At 45.1% G+C, this 21,986-nt stretch overlaps 1 protein-coding gene across 10 annotated transcripts in view; it reads right to left on the bottom strand.

Annotated features, from left to right (window-relative positions):
* Positions 1–21,986, bottom strand: part of cacnb2a (calcium channel, voltage-dependent, beta 2a) — a 106,951-nt gene that overhangs the window by 2,529 nt on the left and 82,436 nt on the right. For 5 of the 10 annotated variants that reach the window (XM_064941818.1, XM_064941823.1, XM_064941825.1 and 2 more), the window contains 6 exons: positions 15,270–15,350; positions 14,562–14,620; positions 13,817–13,926; positions 10,395–10,546; positions 3,037–3,132; positions 2,074–2,256 (listed from right to left, as the gene is read on the bottom strand). In XM_064941818.1, coding sequence (XP_064797890.1) covers positions 2,074–2,256; positions 3,037–3,132; positions 10,395–10,546; positions 13,817–13,926; positions 14,562–14,620; positions 15,270–15,350 — 681 coding nt within the window. Of the gene's footprint in view, positions 1–2,073; positions 2,257–3,036; positions 3,133–10,394; positions 10,550–13,816; positions 13,927–14,561; positions 14,621–15,269; positions 15,351–21,986 lie in introns of all 10 variants that reach the window. The other 5 variants (XM_064941817.1, XM_064941821.1, XM_064941824.1 and 2 more) reach the window with 1 other exon arrangement.

Below are 21,986 nucleotides of genomic sequence, written 5' to 3'. Positions count from 1 at the left end.
CATCCATACAGTATGTCAAATCAAACACGCACTCCAACCACATCCATAAAGTATATCAAATCAAACATGCACTCCAACCACATCCATACAGTATGTCAAATCAAACACGCACTCCAACCACATCCATAAAGTATATCAAATCAAACACACACTCCAACCACATCCATAAAGTATATCAAATCAAACACGCACTCCAACCACATCCATACAGTATGTCAAATCAAACACGCACTCCAACCACATCCATAAAGTATATCAAATCAAACATGCACTCCAACCACATCCATACAGTATGTCAAATCAAACACGCACTCCAACCACATCCATAAAGTATATCAAATCAAACACGCACTCCAACCACATCCATAAAGTATATCAAATCAAAAATCAACCACATCCATAAAGTATATCAAATCCAACCACATCCATAAAGTATCAAATCAAATCAACCACATCCATAAAGTATATCAAATCAAACACACACTCCAACCACATCCATACAGTATGTCAAATCAAACATACACTCCAACCACATCCATACAGTATATCAAATCAAACACGCACTCCAACCACATCCATAAAGTATATCAAATCAAACACGCACTCCAACCACATCCATAAAGTATATCAAATCAAACACGCACTCCAACCACATCCATAAAGTATATCAAATCAAACACGCACTCCAACCACATCCATAAAGTATATCAAATCAAACACGCACTCCAACCACATCCATAAAGTATATCAAATCAAACACGCACTCCAACCACATCCATAAAGTATGTCAAATCAAACACACACTCCAACCACATCCATACAGTATGTCAAATAAGAACACACACTCCAACCACATCCATACAGTATGTCAAATCAAACACACACTCCAACCACATCCATACAGTATGTCAAATCAAACACACACTCCAACCACATCCATACAGTATGTCAAATCAAACACACACTCCAACCACATCCATACAGTATGTCAAATCAAACACACACGCAAACCCACATGCATGAAATTCAAACCCACACTTGTACAAGTACACACATGTGCACTGCACTGCACACTCAAAGGTTGAAATGAAAGGATCAACCCTAGAAAGGTTGACCGTGGTCCTGGAGAATACTAAACGTTTCCCAAAAAGTAATCATATTAGTTTGAACTTGATTGATTTACAAATGGCGCCCTACTTTTGACCAGAGCCCTATGAACCCTGGTCAAAAGTAGTGCACTGCATAGGGAATAGGGTGCCATTTGGGCTGCACACCTAAGTCTGCAGGACCAAGGCTGAATCACCATGGGAAACTAAACCTGAAGTCCACACCGCTCTTTTGACCGAGTACCTCTCACTCACCGCAATCACAGACATGTTAACCTCACTCATCAGAATCATTTTCCGGAGTTTAAAAAGGACGTTCGTTGTCAGGAGTTTCAGCAAGGCATGGGGACGGAGAAAAGACGTGGACATTTGAAATTCACATGAAACTGATTTGCATCGATCAAATGGCCCAAACGAATTGTTCGCTGCCGTTAAATACAGACACTTCAAATAGATCATTATTCTCAAACGGACAAAAGTACGTCATGCAAAATTCCTCTGCCTGTAAGAATTCATTTTTTCCAAAGGATAGCAACCAGCCGCGTTGAACCAATTCTAAACACAAGCTCCAGATTTGTCGGTGTAATTTCAAGGCTTAATGATCTTGTTCAGTCATGGTTAGCAAGCCCACCACTAGTCATGCCACCCCTTGTCTCTCGATGCCTCTTCCTATTAGTTTCTCTACATCTCATTGCATCCTCAGCCCTCCTCCCCCCATCTCCCTCTCTCTTTCATTTTCCTTCTCACTGTATCTCTGTATCTATTTGTTCTTCATCTCTCGCTCTCTCTGTCCTGCTCTTCCCTGTCGTGGTTAGTGTGACATGGCGCTGACTCTGTGGCAGTAAAGACTGCTGACGGCCAGTGAGCTACTTGTCTCCCTGCCCTCCCTGCTCTCCTTGTCCTCCTCCTTGTCTGGGCTCCGGAGCAGGCCGCCCACAATGGCCCGGAGCCTGGTTAGCGCCTGTACCTGCATGCTGGAGACAGGAGCGGGGCTGGAGGGCAGGGCGGCCGTGGACACCTTGGGCAGCAGCGGATTGGGGGGGTTGCAGCTGGCGGGGTGGGTGCTCTTCCAGTAGGCCTCCAGGTAATCAGCCATGTGCTCACACGCATCCTCCAGTTGGTTTTCATCCAGGATGATGTCAAACATCTCCTGAGTGAGGGAGATGCAGAAAGATAAACAGAGGGGAAAACAGTATTGTTAGTGTCTTTATGGGCCCAAAACAGTACAGGTATGAGCTTAGTCTGGGTCAACGATAGATAACAACTTTATAAGAGAGGATTTATTTTTTCTTAGATACTTTATTTTATAGATTCCAAATTACTTTGCACCTTTTTTTTTACAAGAAACTGACATACTTCTTGGATTAAGTTAGACTAAAACTGTATCAGAGACAAAATAACCAATTTAATAGCATTAAATATTCATTTGGCAAGAATCGTCAGATCAGGGAGACTCTTAAAAGCTAAATACCACCAGGGATGCGATGCTATTGGAATTAAATTAGGGTGGATTTTTTCACAAGCCTGTGATGTTTGGGATCATATTCTAAAAGAAAACCAGAGAAGATCACAGAAGGACTGAAATAGATTTGGCAGGAGATATGAGGCTTTCTGAAGCATTCCACAACAGTATTATTAATATAAGGGCAAAATCCTGACGGGAGATATATACGCACACAACTCAAAAAACCTGCACGCAAATCAACATCAGTGCACGATTTACACAAGACTTCAAGTAACTCGAGTGCGTGTCTTCTCAAGATCTTCTCCTCTCCGCCCTTGACAGTCTCCTTTATGGTATCAATAGAGGCTTAAGGCACAGAGACCCAAATCGTCAATCTGTACAAAGAAACAGTATCCTTCCAGATTGTAAAAGCTGTGGCGTGTGTGATCCAGGTAGACCTCTGGCCAGTGGTCTGGCTATACTCACGGCAGGGCACTGGGCCAGTTTGTCTGCAGCGACCATCTGGACATTGAGGTGCTTGGCCTGGGACTTCCCTCTGGACTTGATGAGCCTCTGCAGAACCTGTGGGAAATATGAGCGAGGGGCATGAGAGTCACGACACCATCAGCACCACAACAAATCCCACTCCCATCACATGAAAGCGCGTGGACACCGTAGCGATGTCAACGCCGTCCCACGAAAGCATCGTCAACGCCGCAACAGAGTCGACTCCGTCACATGAAAGCGCGTGGACACCGCAGCGATGTTAACCAACGCTGTCCCATGAAAACATCGTCAACACCGCAACAGAGTCGACTCCGTCACATGAAAGCATCGTCAACTCCGCAACAGAGTCAACTCCATCACATCACAGCATCGTCAGCACTGTAACGTAAGTCAACTCCAATGTAGCAGCAACGTGGAAACTTCAACCCAACATCAGTAGCACAGTAGAACTGTGATTCTACTGATTCACAGCAGCAGTAGTTGATGAAAAGAGGAGACGAGAGGTGTCAGATGGTTTATCCCGTCGAGATGTGATTCAGGCTGACAAAACTTTGATTTAGCGGCCGTATTTCACACATCTTCAGCTACGCCTTCGTTCCCTTTTTATGTTACTGAAATGGCAGGGTTTTTATTGTGTTATTTGCAGACAGCTGAAGGTCAGCGTGATGAATCACACACCTGACTCTCTCCCGTTTAGACGAGCTGAGTAGACGGAGCTTTTAAAAAAAAAAGGCCATGTTTAAAAACTGGAGCAGGTCGCCATTCGGTGAGAAAAAGGCGATATGAGCAGTGACAAGACACATCTATACACCATTGGCGCCCCAATGCACCAGGGACATCCACAGACATAAACCAGTAGGAGACAACTTCACAGTCTCAGGACGAGACTTTCACTTCGGCTCTGTTTATTTCATCAATCTGTCACTCACTTCTTTCAAACTGTCTGGAGGGGATCGGTCTCTACCTGCCCTGCGTCTACCTTTACACACTGACACATATTATGTATGGAAGCCCTGAAGCCCAAGGTAACAAAAATAAAAAAAATCACTTGGAACGATCTTGTTTGAACTACTTAGTATCTTGTTTGAACGATGTAGTCAATTTTTTTATAATAATAAAGTTCTGTATATTATTACTGTGTGTGACATGGAAGGTTGGCTGAATACATGACTATAAAATAAAGGTTAGTATTGGAATAATAACCATGTAATACACTGGGGCAAACCGATAGTACCCTGAGATTCAGTATGATGACACAACAGTGGTAGGTAGGCCTGATCAACGACAACGATGAGACAGCCTATAGGGAGGAGGTCACAGATCTGACCGTGTGGTGCAAAGACAACAACCTCTCCCTCAACGTGATCAATACAAAGGAGATGATTGTGGACTACAGGAAAAGGAGGTCCGAGCACCTCCCCATTCTCATCGACAGGGCTTTAGTGGAGCAGGTTGAGAGCTTCAAGTTCCTTGGTGTCCACATCACCAACAAACTAACATTGTCCAAGCACACCAAGACAGTCGTGGGAGGGCACGACAAAACCTATTCCCCCTCAGGAGACTGAAAACATTTGGCATGGGTCCTCAGAGCCTCAAAAGATTTTACAGCTGCACCATCGAGAGCATCCTGATGGGTTGCATCGCTGCCTGGTATGGCAACTGCTCGGCCTCCGACTGCAAGTCACTACAGAGGGTGGGGCGTACTGCCTAGTACATCACCGGGGCCGAGCTTCCTGCCATCCAGGACCTCTATACCAGGCGGTGTCAGAAAAAGGCCCTAAAAATTGTCAAAGACTCCAGCCACCCCAGTGATAGACTGTTCTCTCTGCTACCGCATGGCAAGCGGTACCAGAGCACCAAGTCTAGGTCCAAGAGGCTTCTAAACAGCTTCTACCCCCAAGCAATAACACTCCAAGACTATTTGAATTGCAAATTTGACATGTCATGATTTGACATGCCATGTAAACTACCACATGTATTTGTGGAATGGAAATTGTGTATTGTGAATGAACGTAACTTTATGACTATAACTACTGTTCCATGAAGGAGTGAAACAAAGTACAACACACTATGTATGGGGAGTAGCACACTTGCAACTTTGGATAAAGGATCTACAATCACGCCTGACAAGGCCAATGAAATCCAAGCCTCGCTGGAAGCCCCGCCTTCCAGAGGTTATAAGCATGAGGGTCGGATTCATTCCTTCCATTTAATACCGCTCTTCACCGAGGCCAGGAACGGGCGGTGCAGATGTCGTACCTCGTTGTTCACCTTCAGGGAACAGTCGTTATAGTCATAGCGTTACGTTCCCTTTCAGTCAGTCATCTTTGGTGCAACAAACTATTGCGAAATATAATCACGACCCAACGGATACTAAATGAAACGGCCCATGGCAGACCACCCCAACCTGACCACTCCAGATGCGGCAGTCTGGGCATTGCGCACACGGCGCCCTGTCTAATGACTTTCCCCTGTCCCAAGCGCAAGTACGCTGTGTTCTATACCGGGAGCAGACACATCCAAGCTATAAAACCTCACAGAAGTATGTGGTGATGCCCAACTCGCAGCAGCACAAATATTTCCTATGGTCAACCCTTTAGACAACGATCAAGACGCTGCTAGACCCCTGGTGGACTGGACACGTAACACTGGTAGGTAATCCTTGCCCCTTGCTGCTATATGCCAGGGCAATAGCCTCCACAATACAGTGGCAGAGACGCTGCTGAGAGAGTGCCCTGCCGCGAGCTGGATTAGCAAAACAGACAAAAAGTTGGTCACATGACCGGATATCCCGGGTCCATTTAATGTACGTGCGTAAAGCTCACACCAGGCACAGGGCATGTAACCTTTGTTGCTATTCAGAAGCAATAGCAGGAGGCGAAAAGGTAAATAGGACCTGTAGGACATAGCCATTACTTCTGGGGGCGAAGGCCGCTTTTGGACGCCCGGGGCCAACTGAGTACATCAAGGGTGTACAGAGGTCCCCAGCACTTTTAGCCTAGGCCATAGCCATGAGCAGGGAGGTTTTGTAGGAGAGTATCATCAGATCCACCGACTCCAGAGGCCATGTAACCTTTTAGAGTGGAGAATGCTTGAAAAGCACCTGTAGAAACATAAGGATGTCCCTTACAGAGCACTGAAAAGTCCTTTATCTTGGCACCAGAGCTCAAATGCTTGCCACTTATACGCATACAGTCCTCTCATGGAGGGCGCCCTTGCAGACTGAATGGTGGCAATAACAGAGGTAAACCTCTAGCCATCAGATTGGCCTCTTAAGGGTCAGGCCCATAGGATTGCTCACCATACCTGCCTGTGCACCTGGGACAACAGGTGCCTGCCTAACGGGTGTTTCCACGGGTCCCCGCCAAAAAGGTTAATGATCTCTGCGAAAGAAGGTTGCCTGGGGAGCCACAAGAATCAAAGGTAAGCCATCCCGGTGCACCCACTTCACCGTGGCGAAAAATAGAAGTCACTGCGCGTTTTCCCACAATGCCTAAAAATCGACATCGGCCCTGTCGAAAATGTTCCATACCTGAGACAGCCTCTACTCCTGAGAGAGGAGGTCCCACCTGGATAAAAGATCTGCACTCGAGTTGAGGCAACCAGGGAGATTGTCGGTTCTGACCAGCACAACCCGGCCCGAAAACAGGAGAAAGTGCCCGAGAGCCAGATACTCCACCAGTATCCATAACCCCTGAATCGAGTTGCCTTCGTACAGCGCACCGCAACCTCGGAGGATGTGTCTGTCGCGATCACCTTCAGGGATACAACTCGGCCCATGGGAGCCCCATGACAACGGCAGAGGGCTCCACCAGTGGGCCATGGCCCATTGGCCTGACAGGGATACCCGAAGCATCCGGCTTAGGCTGAGCGATGCATCCAGGTGAGTAGCTAGCACTCAGCACTGAAAGGTGGCGGGACACAACCACAACCACACTGGAACGATTTCCATCACAGAAGCCATTATCCCCTGTCGGCATAGGCACGGGCAAAAACAGTGTGACACAGACGAAATTTGGCTAAGCAGAGCCGGAACCTGGACACCCTCAGTGTTAATATTAAAGTGTGATACACGAGTGAGTAGCTTGAGACCTAGAAACGGAATGTGCTGAGATGGGAGACAGACAGCTCTTTTTCTGGTTTCTTATGAAGCCTGGGGACTGAATACAGGACAGTAGCAAGGATGTGTGTAGCATTGAAATACCCCTCGACTCCGCCTCCACCAGCCAGAGTATGTGAGCGGAGCGTGCCCAATTTGACTGGAACGCGGAGCAAGTTTCCCCAAAGGCTGGAGCGTCGGCCTCCCCCCTCGCCCCAATTTCACTCCAGTACCGTTCACTTCACGAGCTCAGGGCATGCCCGGCCCAGCATGCATTGTAGGCTATTTGTGTTCTTCTATAGCCCCTTGCTTTAGCTACTGTCATGGAGTTCGTTAAATCTTTTCATAAAGAAAATGATAAAACACACAGGTGCAAAATCAAAGTGACAAAGATGAGGAGGACCAAGACCAAGAGAGGTAGTGTGGTGACCTAGTGTTCACAACTAAAGAATTATTGTGGAATCCGAAAAGACACCTATCCCTAAAGCATGATGGTGTACTTACTATGTGCACATGCTAACAGAAGGGAATGAGGTGGGTAGCTAGCTACGTGTGTTATTGCATCAAAATATTTATAAACAAAAAAATCGGACTTCTTAAAAGTTATATTATCTATACAATAGGCTGAAATAGATTTTGGCCCAATAGGCATGACATGTTATATTTTTCAAGGAGCTTTCCGTTTTTGCCAAAAAGCATTTAGGTCTACACATTTTTAAAAACAACTCTGCATCCCTGCCCAGACCGGCAAGCAGGGTAGCCTAGTGGTTAGAGCGTTGGACTAGTAACCGGAAGGTTGCAAGTTCAAACCCCCGAGCTGACAAGGTACAAATCTGTCGTTCTGCCCCTGAACAGGCAGTTAACCCACTGTTCCCAGGCCGTCATTGAAAATAAGAATTTGTTCTTAACTGACTTGCCTGGTTAAATAAAGGAAAAATTAAAAATTAAAAGAGTGGCCTGAAGACTCCCAGTGGCTCTGCAAGCACGGAGAGGGTATTTCTCCACTGCTGGCCTGATCTCCAGGCACCATCGCATGAGCCTGATGCCAAATTCTGGTGTTTGTAAAAATGAATTCAAAGGCACTGTAGACTCTGCCTAATAAGGTATTTTTGTTTCATTTGTATTTAAGTCAGGCTACCTGTCTGGTTCTTGACCTAGTTAGAGAGTGTTTATATGCCTTTCAATGTAATGTAATTTAATGTAGCCTTTTTCAAATGATGAGCACTTCTTACAGTCACTTTTTCATTCTGTTAATTAACATAGTTTTCATTCAAATCATATGGTTTGGTTTCAACACTTCAAAACCAAATGGTAGGTCCGGGTGGTCACAATAGTTGATTGGTGTTGGTTAAATGGTGAGTTTAATAAATGGAACGAATTTGGAGCGGCAGTTTTTTTATTCGCCGAGCGGTTGGAAAATATGTGCATACTCTACCACCAGCCAATCAATGTAATAGCGATCGGATTGTGAACATTCTGAGTTTGTAGACTCTGAGGTGCTTGCTGAGGGCACGTAGTTTGAGAATAGGACGCAAAGTCCCGTCCGTTTTCGTAAACCAGGAATACCGGCTGTACTAGAAGTCCCGGGTCTTCGACATAGGAACCACTCGGATTGCCTACTTCTAGAGACGGGAGGATATATCTTCCCTCAAAGAAATGGTACTGAGGCTTCGGGAACAGTCGACGTGATGATGCTGCAGACGCGTGGGGGATGCACAACAAGTTGTAGCCTGTACCCTGACGTCACTGTTCGCATGATCCCGGGCGAAAATTGAACTCACATACCTGTCAAAGTTCCACCCGTCAAAACTGTGGAACTTGGCTGAAAAAAATGTGTTATGTGCCAAGGTTTGCCTAAAGCCCGGCCCACTCTGGGTACATGGGCTCTGGCCATCAGTGACGTACCCCGGTTGGCACTGTTGTCACAACGAGGCTCACCAGGTTCAGGCAGTAAGATGCGATTTCAGTAACCAGCTGGCACCCAGCACTGGACCGCACACATAAAACATAGACGCAGGGAACAAAACTTTATCATGGAGGTTACCCTACCAACCAGTCATAGGTACTAGCGCAAAACGCCTTGTAACCGAGCTGGAAATTGGACAGGTAGCTCTGAAAAACGGACCCCTTCTGTTGTAACAGACAGGGGTGATTGGTAATTGAATCTCATTTTCAGGAATGAAAAGTGTTGAGCTGGAGACAGACAGCTCATTTGGGGGGCTCTTATGAACCACAGAGACTGCATGTGGGATAATAGCGTGGTCGTGTCCAACCCTCGACTCCGCTACCAACAACTCATCGCCTATAGAGCCCATAACCTGCATCACTAGACACCTCATAGTGACTAGTGAGCTACAGGCAGGAATCAAATGAATCCCAGTAATGAACCAGCCATGGGCACAGTGACCCAACTTGTCATTCTCACCCTGGGGAGATTGAGCTACCCCTTGAACACTTTGAACACTGTGGAACGCGGGGTGACCGAGGCGGATAGCATTAAGCATGGACAAGCTTCCAACATACATTGTGCTTCTGTGAGACTGTATAGCCTGCATGAAGCCTGGCCCCTATATAAGCACAGGGGGCTCTGGCAATGGCTGACATAGTACGCCGTCTGCCAAACGTGGGACCACTGTTGTCACAGTAATGTTTTTGCAGAGGGGCGCACTGGTCACTCAGACACATGCTTGGCCCCACGCTCCGGGAGTTACCCCAGCCAAGTGCTCAGAGGGCTGCTTCTACATCGGAGGTGCACTTAAACCCCATTTCCGTCACTCCCTCCAACTCCAGGAACTTAAAATAGGAATGGGGTTGCCATAACACTGGGGGAAAGCTAGTAAGTTTTACTCAAGGAATGCTAGCCAGTGTTAGCAAGGAACTTTTTAGCATAATCTAGGCTAGCTAGCCCAGCAACACCAGTGGGGAGGCAGTAATAGCTATTATAGCTAGCTCGCCTCGGCGAGTTAAGACAACCTGGCTAGCACGACATGCAAAGCTCATTTAGCTAGCCCAGTGTCGAAAGTCTACGTAGAACCGGATCACTGAGGTGACCGGACCCATCCTTAAGAAGTCTATGAAGAGAGGAAGCCAGTGCTTGACTGAGGCAGACACATGTGGCGGGGGGGTACCCCCGAACCTGGCCGCCCTCTCTCTTCGAGTAGCCTCCCGTGTACCGAAGGTGACTGACTGAAACCAGACGAGATGTACGTTACCACTTATTTGCCTTGCTTGGCCTCACCTTAGGAGAAGAGATCTTGACGTAGACGATGATAGGGGCCAGGGAGGTCTTTCCCAATTGGGCCGGGTGGTTGATGGTGTCTGCGTCCAGAACCACCAGCTGCAAGGTCCGGGCCAGCTCAAAGATACGCTCTATCTCACTTTGCACTTCAGCTACTAAGAGAGAACGAGAGGGAGAGCATTAGGGTTGGAGAGACACGAGACAGAGAGAGAGAGAGAGAACGAGAGGGAGCGCATTAGGGTTGGAGAGACACGAGACAGAGAGAGAGAGAGAGAGAGAGAGAGAGAGAGAACGAGAGAGAGAGAACGAGAGGGAGAGCATTAGGGTTGGAGAGACACAAGACAGAGAGAGAGAGAGAGAGAGAGAGAGAGAACGAGAGAGAGAGAGAGAGAACGAGAGGGAGAGCATTAGGCATTAGGGTTGGAGAGACACGAGACAGAGAGAGAGAGAGAGAGGGAGAGAACGAGAGGGAGAGCATTAGGGTTGGAGAGACACGAGACAGAGAGAGAGAGAGAGAGCATTAGGTTTGGAGAGACACGAGACAGAGAGAGAGAGAGAACGAGAGAGAGAGCATTAGGGTTGGAGACACTAGACAGAGAGAGAGAGAACGAGTGGGAGAGCATTAGGGTTGGAGAGACACGAGACAGAGAGAGAGAGGGAGAGCATTAGGGTTGGAGAGACACGAGACAGAGAGAGAGAGAACGAGAGGGAGAGCATTAGGGTTGGAGAGACACGAGACAGAGAGAGAACGAGAGGGAGAGCATTAGGGTTGGAGAGACACGAGACAGAGAGAGAGAGAGAGAGAACGAGAGGGAGAGCATTAGGGTTGGTGAGACGAGAGAGAGAGTGAGGGAGAGAGAACGAGAGGGAGAGCATTAGGGTTGGAGAGACACGAGACAGAGAGAGAGAACGAGAGGGAGAGCATTAGGGTTGGAGAGACACGAGACAGAGAGAGAGGGAGAGAAAGAGAGAGTGAGAGAGAGAGAACGAGAGAGTGAGAGAGAGAGAGAGAGAGAGAGAACGAGAGTCAAGCCATAAATCCGCTTTCATTTCGCCCTTCAGTTATGCGGCTTCGAGAGGAGGAGAGATTATCAAAACTGAATGGCCATAGGATCATGCGGAAATATGGAAGTATCCCATTTAACGTGCGAGAACATGTATTAGCTAATGCACTTTACCCCCCAGATAGACGTGGTTAGGTCATAAACATAAATCACAGACAGTCCAAGAAATCTCCTTCAAGCAACACTTCACTTCATTACATTTCATTAGAAGCTCAAACAAACTTGTGTTTGCACATCCACTGCTGCAATGACTAAGACACGCGTGTTGCCGGAAATTGAGCGGAGAGTCCAGATGTGTCTGGTGATTATAATACATTATGGATGCATCCCAAATCCCTCGCTATCCCTATATATAGTGCACTACTTTCTATGGGCCATGGTCAAAAGCAGCGCCCTACAAAGAGAATAATAGAGTGCCATTTGGGATGCATTTTATGATGATGTTTTTCATATCAGACGCTTCCTGTTGGAAACACTGGGTTTTGATGATATCTAGGCCGAAATCAAACAGGAACTAACAGCTGTGACTGGAATGCAACATAGGCCGCATAATATTACTTTTCACACACTAAAACTCAATCACATAAATGCTTAACTCAAGTGATGTGTCTGCTTGGAAGAGATTCCTGAAATAACTTCAGCCACATTGGGAACAATTGTTGCTTTCAGAAAAGTCTTCCTATCTATTGCCATCGCGACAGAGTTAGGGTTCAGCGCACTGTCAACACGTGTGTCCCTGAAGTGATTAAATAATTATACAGTTGCATTGGCTGCCAGTTAAAGAGCTTGTCATCAAAAGTGGAGCACCGAGGTTGTACAGAGCTGTGCAGTGCTTTAAGTGTAACCCAGTCTTAAAGTATCTTTAAAGATGAGTGGGGCAGTGGGGGTAGACAGAGGGAGGTGCTACTAGCTTCCATCCACGCTCCGTCTGAGGCTCCCCAGAAAGGGCTTTAATCCCGGGACATCGCTGCCCGAGCAACCGGCACGTCAGAGAAGTAGTGCACTCAATAGGGAATTGGGTGCCATTTGGGATGCAACCCAGGAGTAACATTACAGAGCACCGTTGCTCATGTCAGTGATCCAATACAAAGATTAGGACTGTGGCTTCCATAGTTCCGTTGGCTCTCCGGCCACCCCCGTGAGGTCAGAGCTGAGGAATCTGTTTCATTCTAAACCGCAGCTTGTTAATCAAGCCTGGTAAAATCAGCTGGGTTCTTGACCTTGTTATCTGGCAGCAGGCTTCTGGATTCTTCTCTCTTTTGTTCCAAACACAAACCTTTTTAATCACATCCCCAGACAGGTCAATCGTCCCCTTCCAACATCTGTAGGTCTGCACTATAACCATCTTCAAGGCTTTCTTCCAAATGGCACCCTATTCCCTATATAGTGCACTACTTTTGACTGGAGCCATATGTCCCCTGGTCAAAAGTCATGAACGACACTCTTAGTAAAAAGGGTTCCAAAAGGGTTATTCAGCTGTCCCCATAGGAGAACCCTTTTTGGTTCCAGGTAGAACAATTTTGGGTTCCATGTAGAACCTTCAGTGGAAAAGGGTTCTACATGGAACACAAAACATTTGTACTTGGAATCAAAAGGGTCCGACCTGGAAACAACAAGGGTTCTTCAAAGGGTCCTCCTATGGGGACAGACGAAGAACCCTTTTAGGTTATAGATAGCACCTTTCTTTCTAAGAGTGTATAGTGTATAGCAGTGGTGTAAAGTACTTAAGTCGTTTTTTGGGGTATCTGTACTTTACTATTTATATTTTTGACAACTTTTACTTCACTACATTCCGAAAGAGAATGATGTACTTTTTACTCCATACATTTTCCCTGACACCCAAAAGTACTCATTACACTTTGAATGCTTAGCAGGACAGAAAATGGTTAAATTCGCACACTTATCAAGAGAACATCCCTGGTCATTTCTACTGCCTCTGATCTGGCGGGCTCACTAAACACAAATGCTTTGTTTTTAAATGATATCTGAGCGCTGGAGTGTGACCCTGGATTTCCGCCTGGTTTGCCTAGTATAAGGATTTTTTTTTTTATTATTCGTACTTTTACTTTTTATACTTAAGTATATTTAAAACCAAATACTTTCAGACTTACTCAAGTGTATCTTAACTGGGTGACTTTCCCTTTTACTTGAGTCATTTTCTTTTAAGGTATCTTTACTTTTACGAGAGAGAATTGACTACTTTTTCCACCACTACTGTTTGAGGTATAGGATGCCATTTGGGACACACGAGAAGACTTTGTTTAATCTTTTACTCCTTCCCTTTTCTCTATGCAATTAGTCTGTCTAAATACAAAGGGCACTAGAGGAACACAGAGGTCTCGTACTTCCAGAACTTACCAAGGTTGGAGCGTGTGTTGGAGCGCTCGATGATGGCGTGCTTACTAGGGTTGTTGAGGACCGAGCGTTTGGCAAGAGAGATGTCTGCCGTGACACGAGTGATTGATATTCTGATAGGAAGGCAGAGAACAAAAATAACCGGTCAGAGAGAGAATAGAGCGTGCTCTGATTTCCGAATCAAATAGCCTTGATTCATGATCAATATCAATACAAAATGTAACACTTGGAAAGAACACTGTATTCCAAATAAAATGGGAATAGCAACCAAATCACCATATGAAGAGGGGAGAGTTGTGATTTCTAAGGTTTAGTAGATGAGGACAGAGATGGTGTGAGTATGCTTATAGTCAAATACCATATGTAAAACATCTTGCTAATGATCAAAAGTCTTGCACTCTTGAGAAGAATATAAATATGGTTTACAGTATTGAGTACAGTATGAGTTTTGTAACATCATTTATTTACTGTGGATGGGAGACTGGCCAGGAAGCCCAGGCAGGGACTGGTGCATGGAGAGGAGAGGAGCCGAGGAGAACCCTGCGCTGCACTAGGGCCCACTATGGCCTATTAAGGACATGGAGAAGGCCTATTTAAAGCAACAGCTAGCACACATCTCCAGGCCAAACAAACTTGTTACATACTCCTTCGGCAAAACCTCCCGGGACGACTAAATACCAGCCTATAGGACTCAGGCAGAGCAGACTGAACAGGGATAAAGAGAGGGGGAAGGAAGAAAAGCACGTACCTCCCTTCAAATCGGTGTTTCAAAAAGTCAAACAGTGCCTTTTGCATCATATCTGTCACCTGCAAGCAAAAGGGATAAGAAAAACACAGTGAACATATATGGAACGACCATCATTTTGAAAACAGACTGTGTGTGTGTGTGTGTGTGTGTGTGTTTGCATGGGTGGGTTGGTTGGTGAATTGAAGCAAGCTCTCTGTTGGTGAGAGAGGGAGCCCCACAGCACAGACTGTTGTTTCAGAATTGACTGACAGCACTTCAGCCTTTCCCTTGTAAACAACTGTGCTCCTCCTCAGCTTAGTGTGTCCTGTTCTCATCAGGTTCCAGAGGAACCTCCCCTTTCTGCCTCCCATTAACCACAGAGACAAAGCTCAGCTCTGTTGGTGTCTCCATGTGTCCACAATGAGAACAAGTAGTAGAAGTGGAATTAGTGTAAACAGAACATATTAGTGAGTGTAGTAGTGGTGCTAGTACCAGTAGTAGGGTTGCAAAATTCAAGCAATTTCCCCAAAATGTCCAGGTTTTCCAGAAATGCCATTTGGAAGATTCCCTGGGTTTCTGGGAAACCTGGTAATTTGGGGAAAGTTAACGGATTTGGCAAACTTAACAATTAGTGATCTAAATAGAATATACTAGTGGTGAGGGTGGTAGTGTCAGTGATAACCCCTTATAACAACTTATAACAAACCCTTATAATAACAATGCTGTTACCTCATAGCCCTTCAGTGACGGTCCAACCAGGACCACAGGTCGCATGGAAGGCACAACGTCGTATGGAGGAATGTGTTCCGTCTGCCCGGCGACAGAAAACAACCCATCAGCTTCACATCCAGGGGGATTATTATACAGAGGCTGCAGCCCAAATGGCACCCTGCCCTCTACATAGTGCACTACTTTTGACCAGCGCCCTGGTCAAAAGTAGTGCACTAAATAGGAAATAATGGCGACATTTTGGAAGCATGCACACTCAACATTACACACTAAGTCCAGGGGAAAAAGCAAAACACACTGTACCAATTATTAGAACTGAAAGGAACTTGGCAAACTATGAAATTAGTTGTTCTAACTGTGAGCCCCAGTTTGCACTCAACACACATGAAGGATGCCAGTTAAAGGGGCAATCTGGGACTGGTACATCCCTTCATCCATCATGGTTTTCTGGTCCATAGAAATAGGGGTGTTTTGTTTTCATTTTGAGTAAATATAAAACGGTAAGACGTTATACTGAATGACACTCTAGACAGAGCAAATACTAAGATCATCTCTGAACTGAATTCACTGACCCCGTAATGAATTGACAAGCAGCTTAACAAAAGAACAACAATCCAAATCTGTGTGGAGGTCAAGGTATACTGAGCAGAATCTCTCATTTCATAATTGTTATCTCCTCAAAAGGGAATGTCAGTAGAGGAACTGGTTAGTCAGAACAAGGATGATAAGAACTAAAACGGTAGGAAACGGTAGAACTGAAACAAACTAGCAGAGAAACTCAGTCACACAGCGACAGAGTGGGAGCTCAGTGCATCTCAGTGACAGCTTCAGAGGTATGTGTGTGTGACAGCGAGGCAGTAGACCTCTAATGCCACATCTGTGTGTGCTGTCACAGTTCCAGCGGTGTGACGGTGCAGTATGTCTGAGGAACGCACCGGCAGACAGACAAGACTGACACGCCATCGCTTCGCAGGGAAAATGAAAACGCTTTCACCTCCGCAGGAGCGACAGTGCGTGATCTGAGCACTACTGGAGACAGCTATGACAAATGGATGAAGAGAGAGAGAGAGAGAGAGAGAGAGAGAGAGAGAGAGAGAGAGAGCGATAGCACCGAGTCTGTCACACCTTTACTACCTTTTTTCACAACTCAATATTACTGCTAACTACAGTATCTACCGCTCGTGCTGTTTATGTTTGTTGTTGTTCCATCTCACCCTGTTTTTGTGTCTTAGCCTCTCTCCGCAATGTCTTCCTGTCTATCGCTCTCTCCCCTTCCAACTCTCTCGCTCTCTCTTTCTGTCTTCATCTCTTCCCCCCTTCGCTCTCTCTAGCTCTCTCTCTCTCTCTCTAGCTCTCTTTTCCTTGTATCTGTCTCTCTCGGTCCGTCTCCCTCTCTTTCATTTTTCTTCAACTGCTAACATCTGCTGCCGTCACTGGCAGTCCCTGGGGAACTCTCGTTACATCAGAGCGGGGAAAGTGCTGCTAGATGCAGGGCCAGAGCATCCAAGTCTGGAGCACTACCGGTCAGGACGCTGAAATATTTTAGGCCACATTTCGCTGGCCTAGGCTACAGGGTTATTGTTACTAAAATAATGTACGCTGCTGGATGATGGAAAATGGTGGCTATTGTTTCCATTGTTGTTGTAGTTGTATGGTCTTGGAAAGGAGACGAGACTGCACCTCTTTATCTGATTATTGTAAAAAGAAAACCAAAAACTCAATAAATATAATGTTTAAAGTAGAAAGGACATGACATTTGAATGGAGAGGAGTTTTCTGTTTGCTAAGCTTTGCATCAAGTCAAGACATGGAGTGCCCACAATGACCCGAGAACTATCGTTGTGTATGCAATGTGTGTATGTGTGTGGGTTTTGTGTACGGGGTTGGCCCACACACATAAACACGCACAGGCAGGCATAGAAAGTAACACGCACGCACGCACACACACACACACACACATAGAAAGTAACACGCACGCACACACACACAGGGGCAGGCATAGAAAGTCACACACACACAGGCAGGCATAGAAAGTCACACGCACACACAGAAACACACACAGGGGCAGGCATAGAAAGTCACACACACACACACACACACACACACACACACACACACACACACACACACACACACACACACACACACACACACACACACACACACACACACACACACACTCATGTGCCAAGAAAGCCCTTATGGGATTTCCATAACTCCTCTGAAATTGTTTATTAATATGGCAGTGCTTGACAAAATAATGTTATTTTTTTATGGGAGTTGTTTCATAATTAGACAAACATGAGAATAGTAGTTGTATTTGTTCTAATGGAGGTCACACTTGATTCATGTTGCTGTGATAAAGATACACAACCAAACCAACACGGACGCTAATAGCTGTCACTGTAGATTAGGGCTGTGGCGGTCATGACATTTTGTCAGCCGGTTATTGTCATGCAAAAGATGGCGGTCCATTAATTAACACGTTTAGCATGTCCAGGCCTCCCCAGATACAAGTCGCTGATTAAAAAAAGTTGAATAAATCAATTTAATATACACCATCACAATATATCCACTATTTAATTTTGCTAAGTCTAAAAAAAATTATGACATGAAGAAAATCTATACTTGTAAATCCTGTGCCATTATTTGATTTTATACGCTTTTATAGTAAGAAGAATATAATTGAATTTATCTGGAAAAAAAATAAGGGATATTTTTTCCCATTACGAAGCGATTGCGCATATTGTATGAAGTGGCTATGTTGAGCGTAAACTGATAATTTGAAACAGGTCCTATATGCTAGATTTAGATGTGAATGATACAAACCTTACAATGTCTCAGAAATCAAAACATACAGTACCGGTCAAAAGTTTGGACACACTGCACCACCTATCACACTTGTCAGGATTTGGCCAGGGTTGTTCCGGGTTTTGGTCACTAGATGCCCCCATTGTGCTTTTTGACCTTATGTTTTTTCCCTTGTTCCCCATTATTATTTGCACCTGTGCCTCGTTTCCCCTGATTGTATTTAAACCCTTAGTTTCCCTCAGTTTTGTGCTCTGTGTTTGTATGTTAGCACCCAGCCCTAGTGTTCTGTGTATTCTTGTCGATTCCGGTGGATGCTCTTGTGGAATTCTGTTTTTGTTTTTGAGTATCTCTTGAGGCTTTTTTGTGCTATTCCTACCACCTTTTGGATTTACCATTTTTGTATTGAAGGACTTCTCCTTTTTTACTTTATTAAATACACCGTCTTAAGTACTGCTGTGTCTGCCTCATCTTCTGGGTTCTGCTGACTATTCGTGGCTCAGTTGGTTAAGTGACTGTTTCTCACTCCGGAGACCCAGGTTCGTAACCGGGTCCTGACAACACTTTCACAAAATGTATGAATACATGGCTAAAGGTCAATCAGATGTGTGAACATAATCACTAGCTGTGTGTTGCCGCTTTCCATGTTGTCTGTTGTCTGTAGCTTGTGAGGTGTGGAAACACTTTGTTGCTTTTATGAATTTTGTCTTGCCGCTTTTTGTTCTATGTTGCTCTGTCTGTATGCTACGTCTTGCTTGTCCTATGTTGCTCTGCGCGTGCTCACTGCACAATGATTGTCTATATTGTAATTGTTTTTAATATCCTGCCTTTAATATCCGGCTGGCTAAAACCGGCACTTTTACTGAAACGCTGATTAATGTGCACTGACTGTCCTTGTAAAAAAATAAAATAAACTCAAACTCAGGGTTTTTCTTTATTTTTACTATTTTCTACATTGTAGAATAATAGTGCAGACATCAAAACTATGAAACAACAGATATGAAATCATGTAGTAACCAAAAAAGTGTTAAACAAATAAAAAAATAAAAATACATTTTATATTTGAGATTCTTCATAGCAGCCAATCCTTTGCCTTGATGACAGCATTGCACACTCTTGGCATTCTCTCAACCAGCTTCATGAGGAATGCTTTTCCAAAAGTCTTGAAGGAGTTCCCACATATGCTGAGCACTTGTTGGCTGCTTTTACTTCACTCTGCTGTCAAACTCATCCCAAACCATCTCAATTGGGTTAAGGTTGGGTGACTGTGGAGGCCAGGTCATCTGATGCAGCACTTCCATCACTCTCCTTCTTGGTTAAATAGCCCTTAGACAGCCTGGAGGTGTGTTGGGTCATTGTCCTGTTGAAAAATAAATCATTGTCCCACTAAGCGCAAACCAGATGGGATGTCGTATTGCTACAGAATGCTCTGGTAGCCATGCTGGTTAAGTGTGCCTTGTATTCTAAATAAATGACTGACATTGGCACCAGCAAAACACCCCCACACCATCACACCTCCTCCTCCATGCTTCATGGTGGGAAACACATGCGGAGATCATCCGTTCACCTACTCATCAAAACAAAGGACAGATTTCCACCGGTCTAATGTTCATTGCTCGTGCTTCTTGGCCCAAGCAAGTCTCTTCTTATTGGTGTCCTTTAGTAGTGGTTTCTTTGCCGCAATTTGACCATGAAGGCCTGATTCACGCAGACTCCTCTGAACAGTTGATGTTGAGATGTGTCTGTTACCTGAACTCTGTGAAGCATTTATTTGGGCTGCAATCTGAGGTGCAGTTAACTTTAATGAACTTATCCTCTGCAGCAGAGGTAACTCTGGGTCTTCCTTTCCTGTGGTGGTCCTCATGAGAGCCAGTTTCATCATAGCGCTTGTGCAACTGAGCTTGAAGAAACTTTCAAAGTTCTTGACATTTTCCGGATTGACTGACCTTCATGTCTTAAAGTAATGATGGATTGTCGTTTCTCTTTGCTTATTTGAACTGTTCTTGCCATAATATGGACTTGGTCTTTTCCCACATAGGGCTATTTTCTGTATACCACCACTACCTTGTCACAACACAACTGATTGTCTCAAAAGCATTAAGAAGGAAAGAAATTCCACATATGAACTGAAATGCATTCCGGGTGTCTACCTCATGAAGCTGGTTGAGAGAATACCAAGAGTGTGCAAACTGTCATCAAGGCAAAGGGTGGTAACTTTTAAGAATCTCAAATATAAAATCTATTTTGATTTGTTTAATACATTTTGGTTACTACAAGACTCCATATGTGTTTTCATAATTTTGATGTCGCCACCACTTTTCTACAAAAAACCTGCAATGAGTAGGTGTGTCCAAACTTTTGACTGGTACTGTACCTGGGCGGCATGGTGTGATTATAGGTGTCACGTGTGCTCCTTCTCCGGCCTCTAGGTCACCAGGCTGCTCGTTATGGCGCACACCTGTCACCATCGTTACGCGCATCAGCGCATTATCACACTCACCTGGACTCCATCACCTCCTTGATTACCTGCCCTTTATCTGTCACTCCCTTCAGTTCCTTCCCCAGGAGTCATTGTTTCTGTTTCAGTTTCCTGTCTGTGCGTGGTTCGTGTTTCTTATTTTGTATTATGTCGTGCTAATTGATTAAACCACTCACTCCCTGAACTTGCTTCCCGACTCTCAGCGCACACCGTTACAACAGGCTATTGATGACTTGAGAAAGTCGCAAAAAAATCTTGAGCTCTGTTCCTTGCCTCAGGCTGCACAGCCGTTCTCTCATCAACTGATCATATTCCCACCATTCAGACAGACTATTCTCAATTTAATCTCGTCTTTGCTAATAGCTAAAAATTAGTTTTGATTTAGCGTTGCCCAGTATCTAATGGGCAGGGGAAACGATACATGTCATCTGTATTCACTCGACTAGCGAATGGAGGCCGCGTGCTTTCCAACTGGTCCGTGTTGTAGGCTACTTCGGTTTTACACTGGAGCATGTGCTTAATACAGCAGCTGAGAAATAAATAGAAGAAAACTCACTTCACTCCACGCATCAACCACTGTTTGAGGAGCATGCTCTCGCTGCCCCGACAAGTGCACAACCAATGAACCAAATAGGTTCTCTCCCAGACTCATGGATAGACATTTTAGAGCGTAGCATAAAGTTAGCCAGTCCATCCAGTATGCATAATAAGACAGTCTACACTCAAAGGTCGATTTGTTTCATTTTGGAGTACAGGCTAGACCAATGATGCACCAAAGACATCTTAAATGAGTTATGTTTTATGTTTTTCTGCCATGTGTATATTACGGTAGGCTATGTATTCTATAACGGCACAATCATTTTAATTCCGTTTTTTTTCTCGGGCTCGGGCTTATAAGCCTATGCATAAACTCAAATATGTGTTTTTACACGGTTTCAAACCGTTGTTGAACTTCGTTCTTCAAAATTGATCATCACAGAGAGGTGAGTTTTAAGAGTACTGGAGTCCTAATGTATTGACGATATGGGTTTGATGTGATTTTATATTGCATTTGCATTGATGTCAGAGTGGTTAGATGGACAATAGAGCACTGGGTTTCAGGCCATTAGAACCTGATGGTCTAGTAAGTTGGGTGCTATCAAAGCATGTCCAGAGTGAATAACAGGAGATTATTGTGACTCAATGTTCATGTGGAATTTTACTGTGGCCATGACTCATGGCTGCCGGTGTGGCGGTAATATGATCACCGCAACAGCACTAATGTAGATACACTTCTGGTTTAATAGCTGAATACAATGAGTTCCCACTAAATCTGCATCACGCATGCACACACACACACACACAGAGACACCACAGTGACGACAGTGAGTTAGATGGGAGTGTCAGGAACGACCACAACCACTGCAGAGAAATCACAGAGGCACATCCCCC

This window comes from Oncorhynchus masou, chromosome 28, assembly GCF_036934945.1.
Source record: "Oncorhynchus masou masou isolate Uvic2021 chromosome 28, UVic_Omas_1.1, whole genome shotgun sequence".
Taxonomy (NCBI): domain Eukaryota; kingdom Metazoa; phylum Chordata; class Actinopteri; order Salmoniformes; family Salmonidae; genus Oncorhynchus; species Oncorhynchus masou.
Note: the sequence above shows the minus strand (reverse complement) of the source record. Positions and strands in the feature narration are given on the sequence as shown.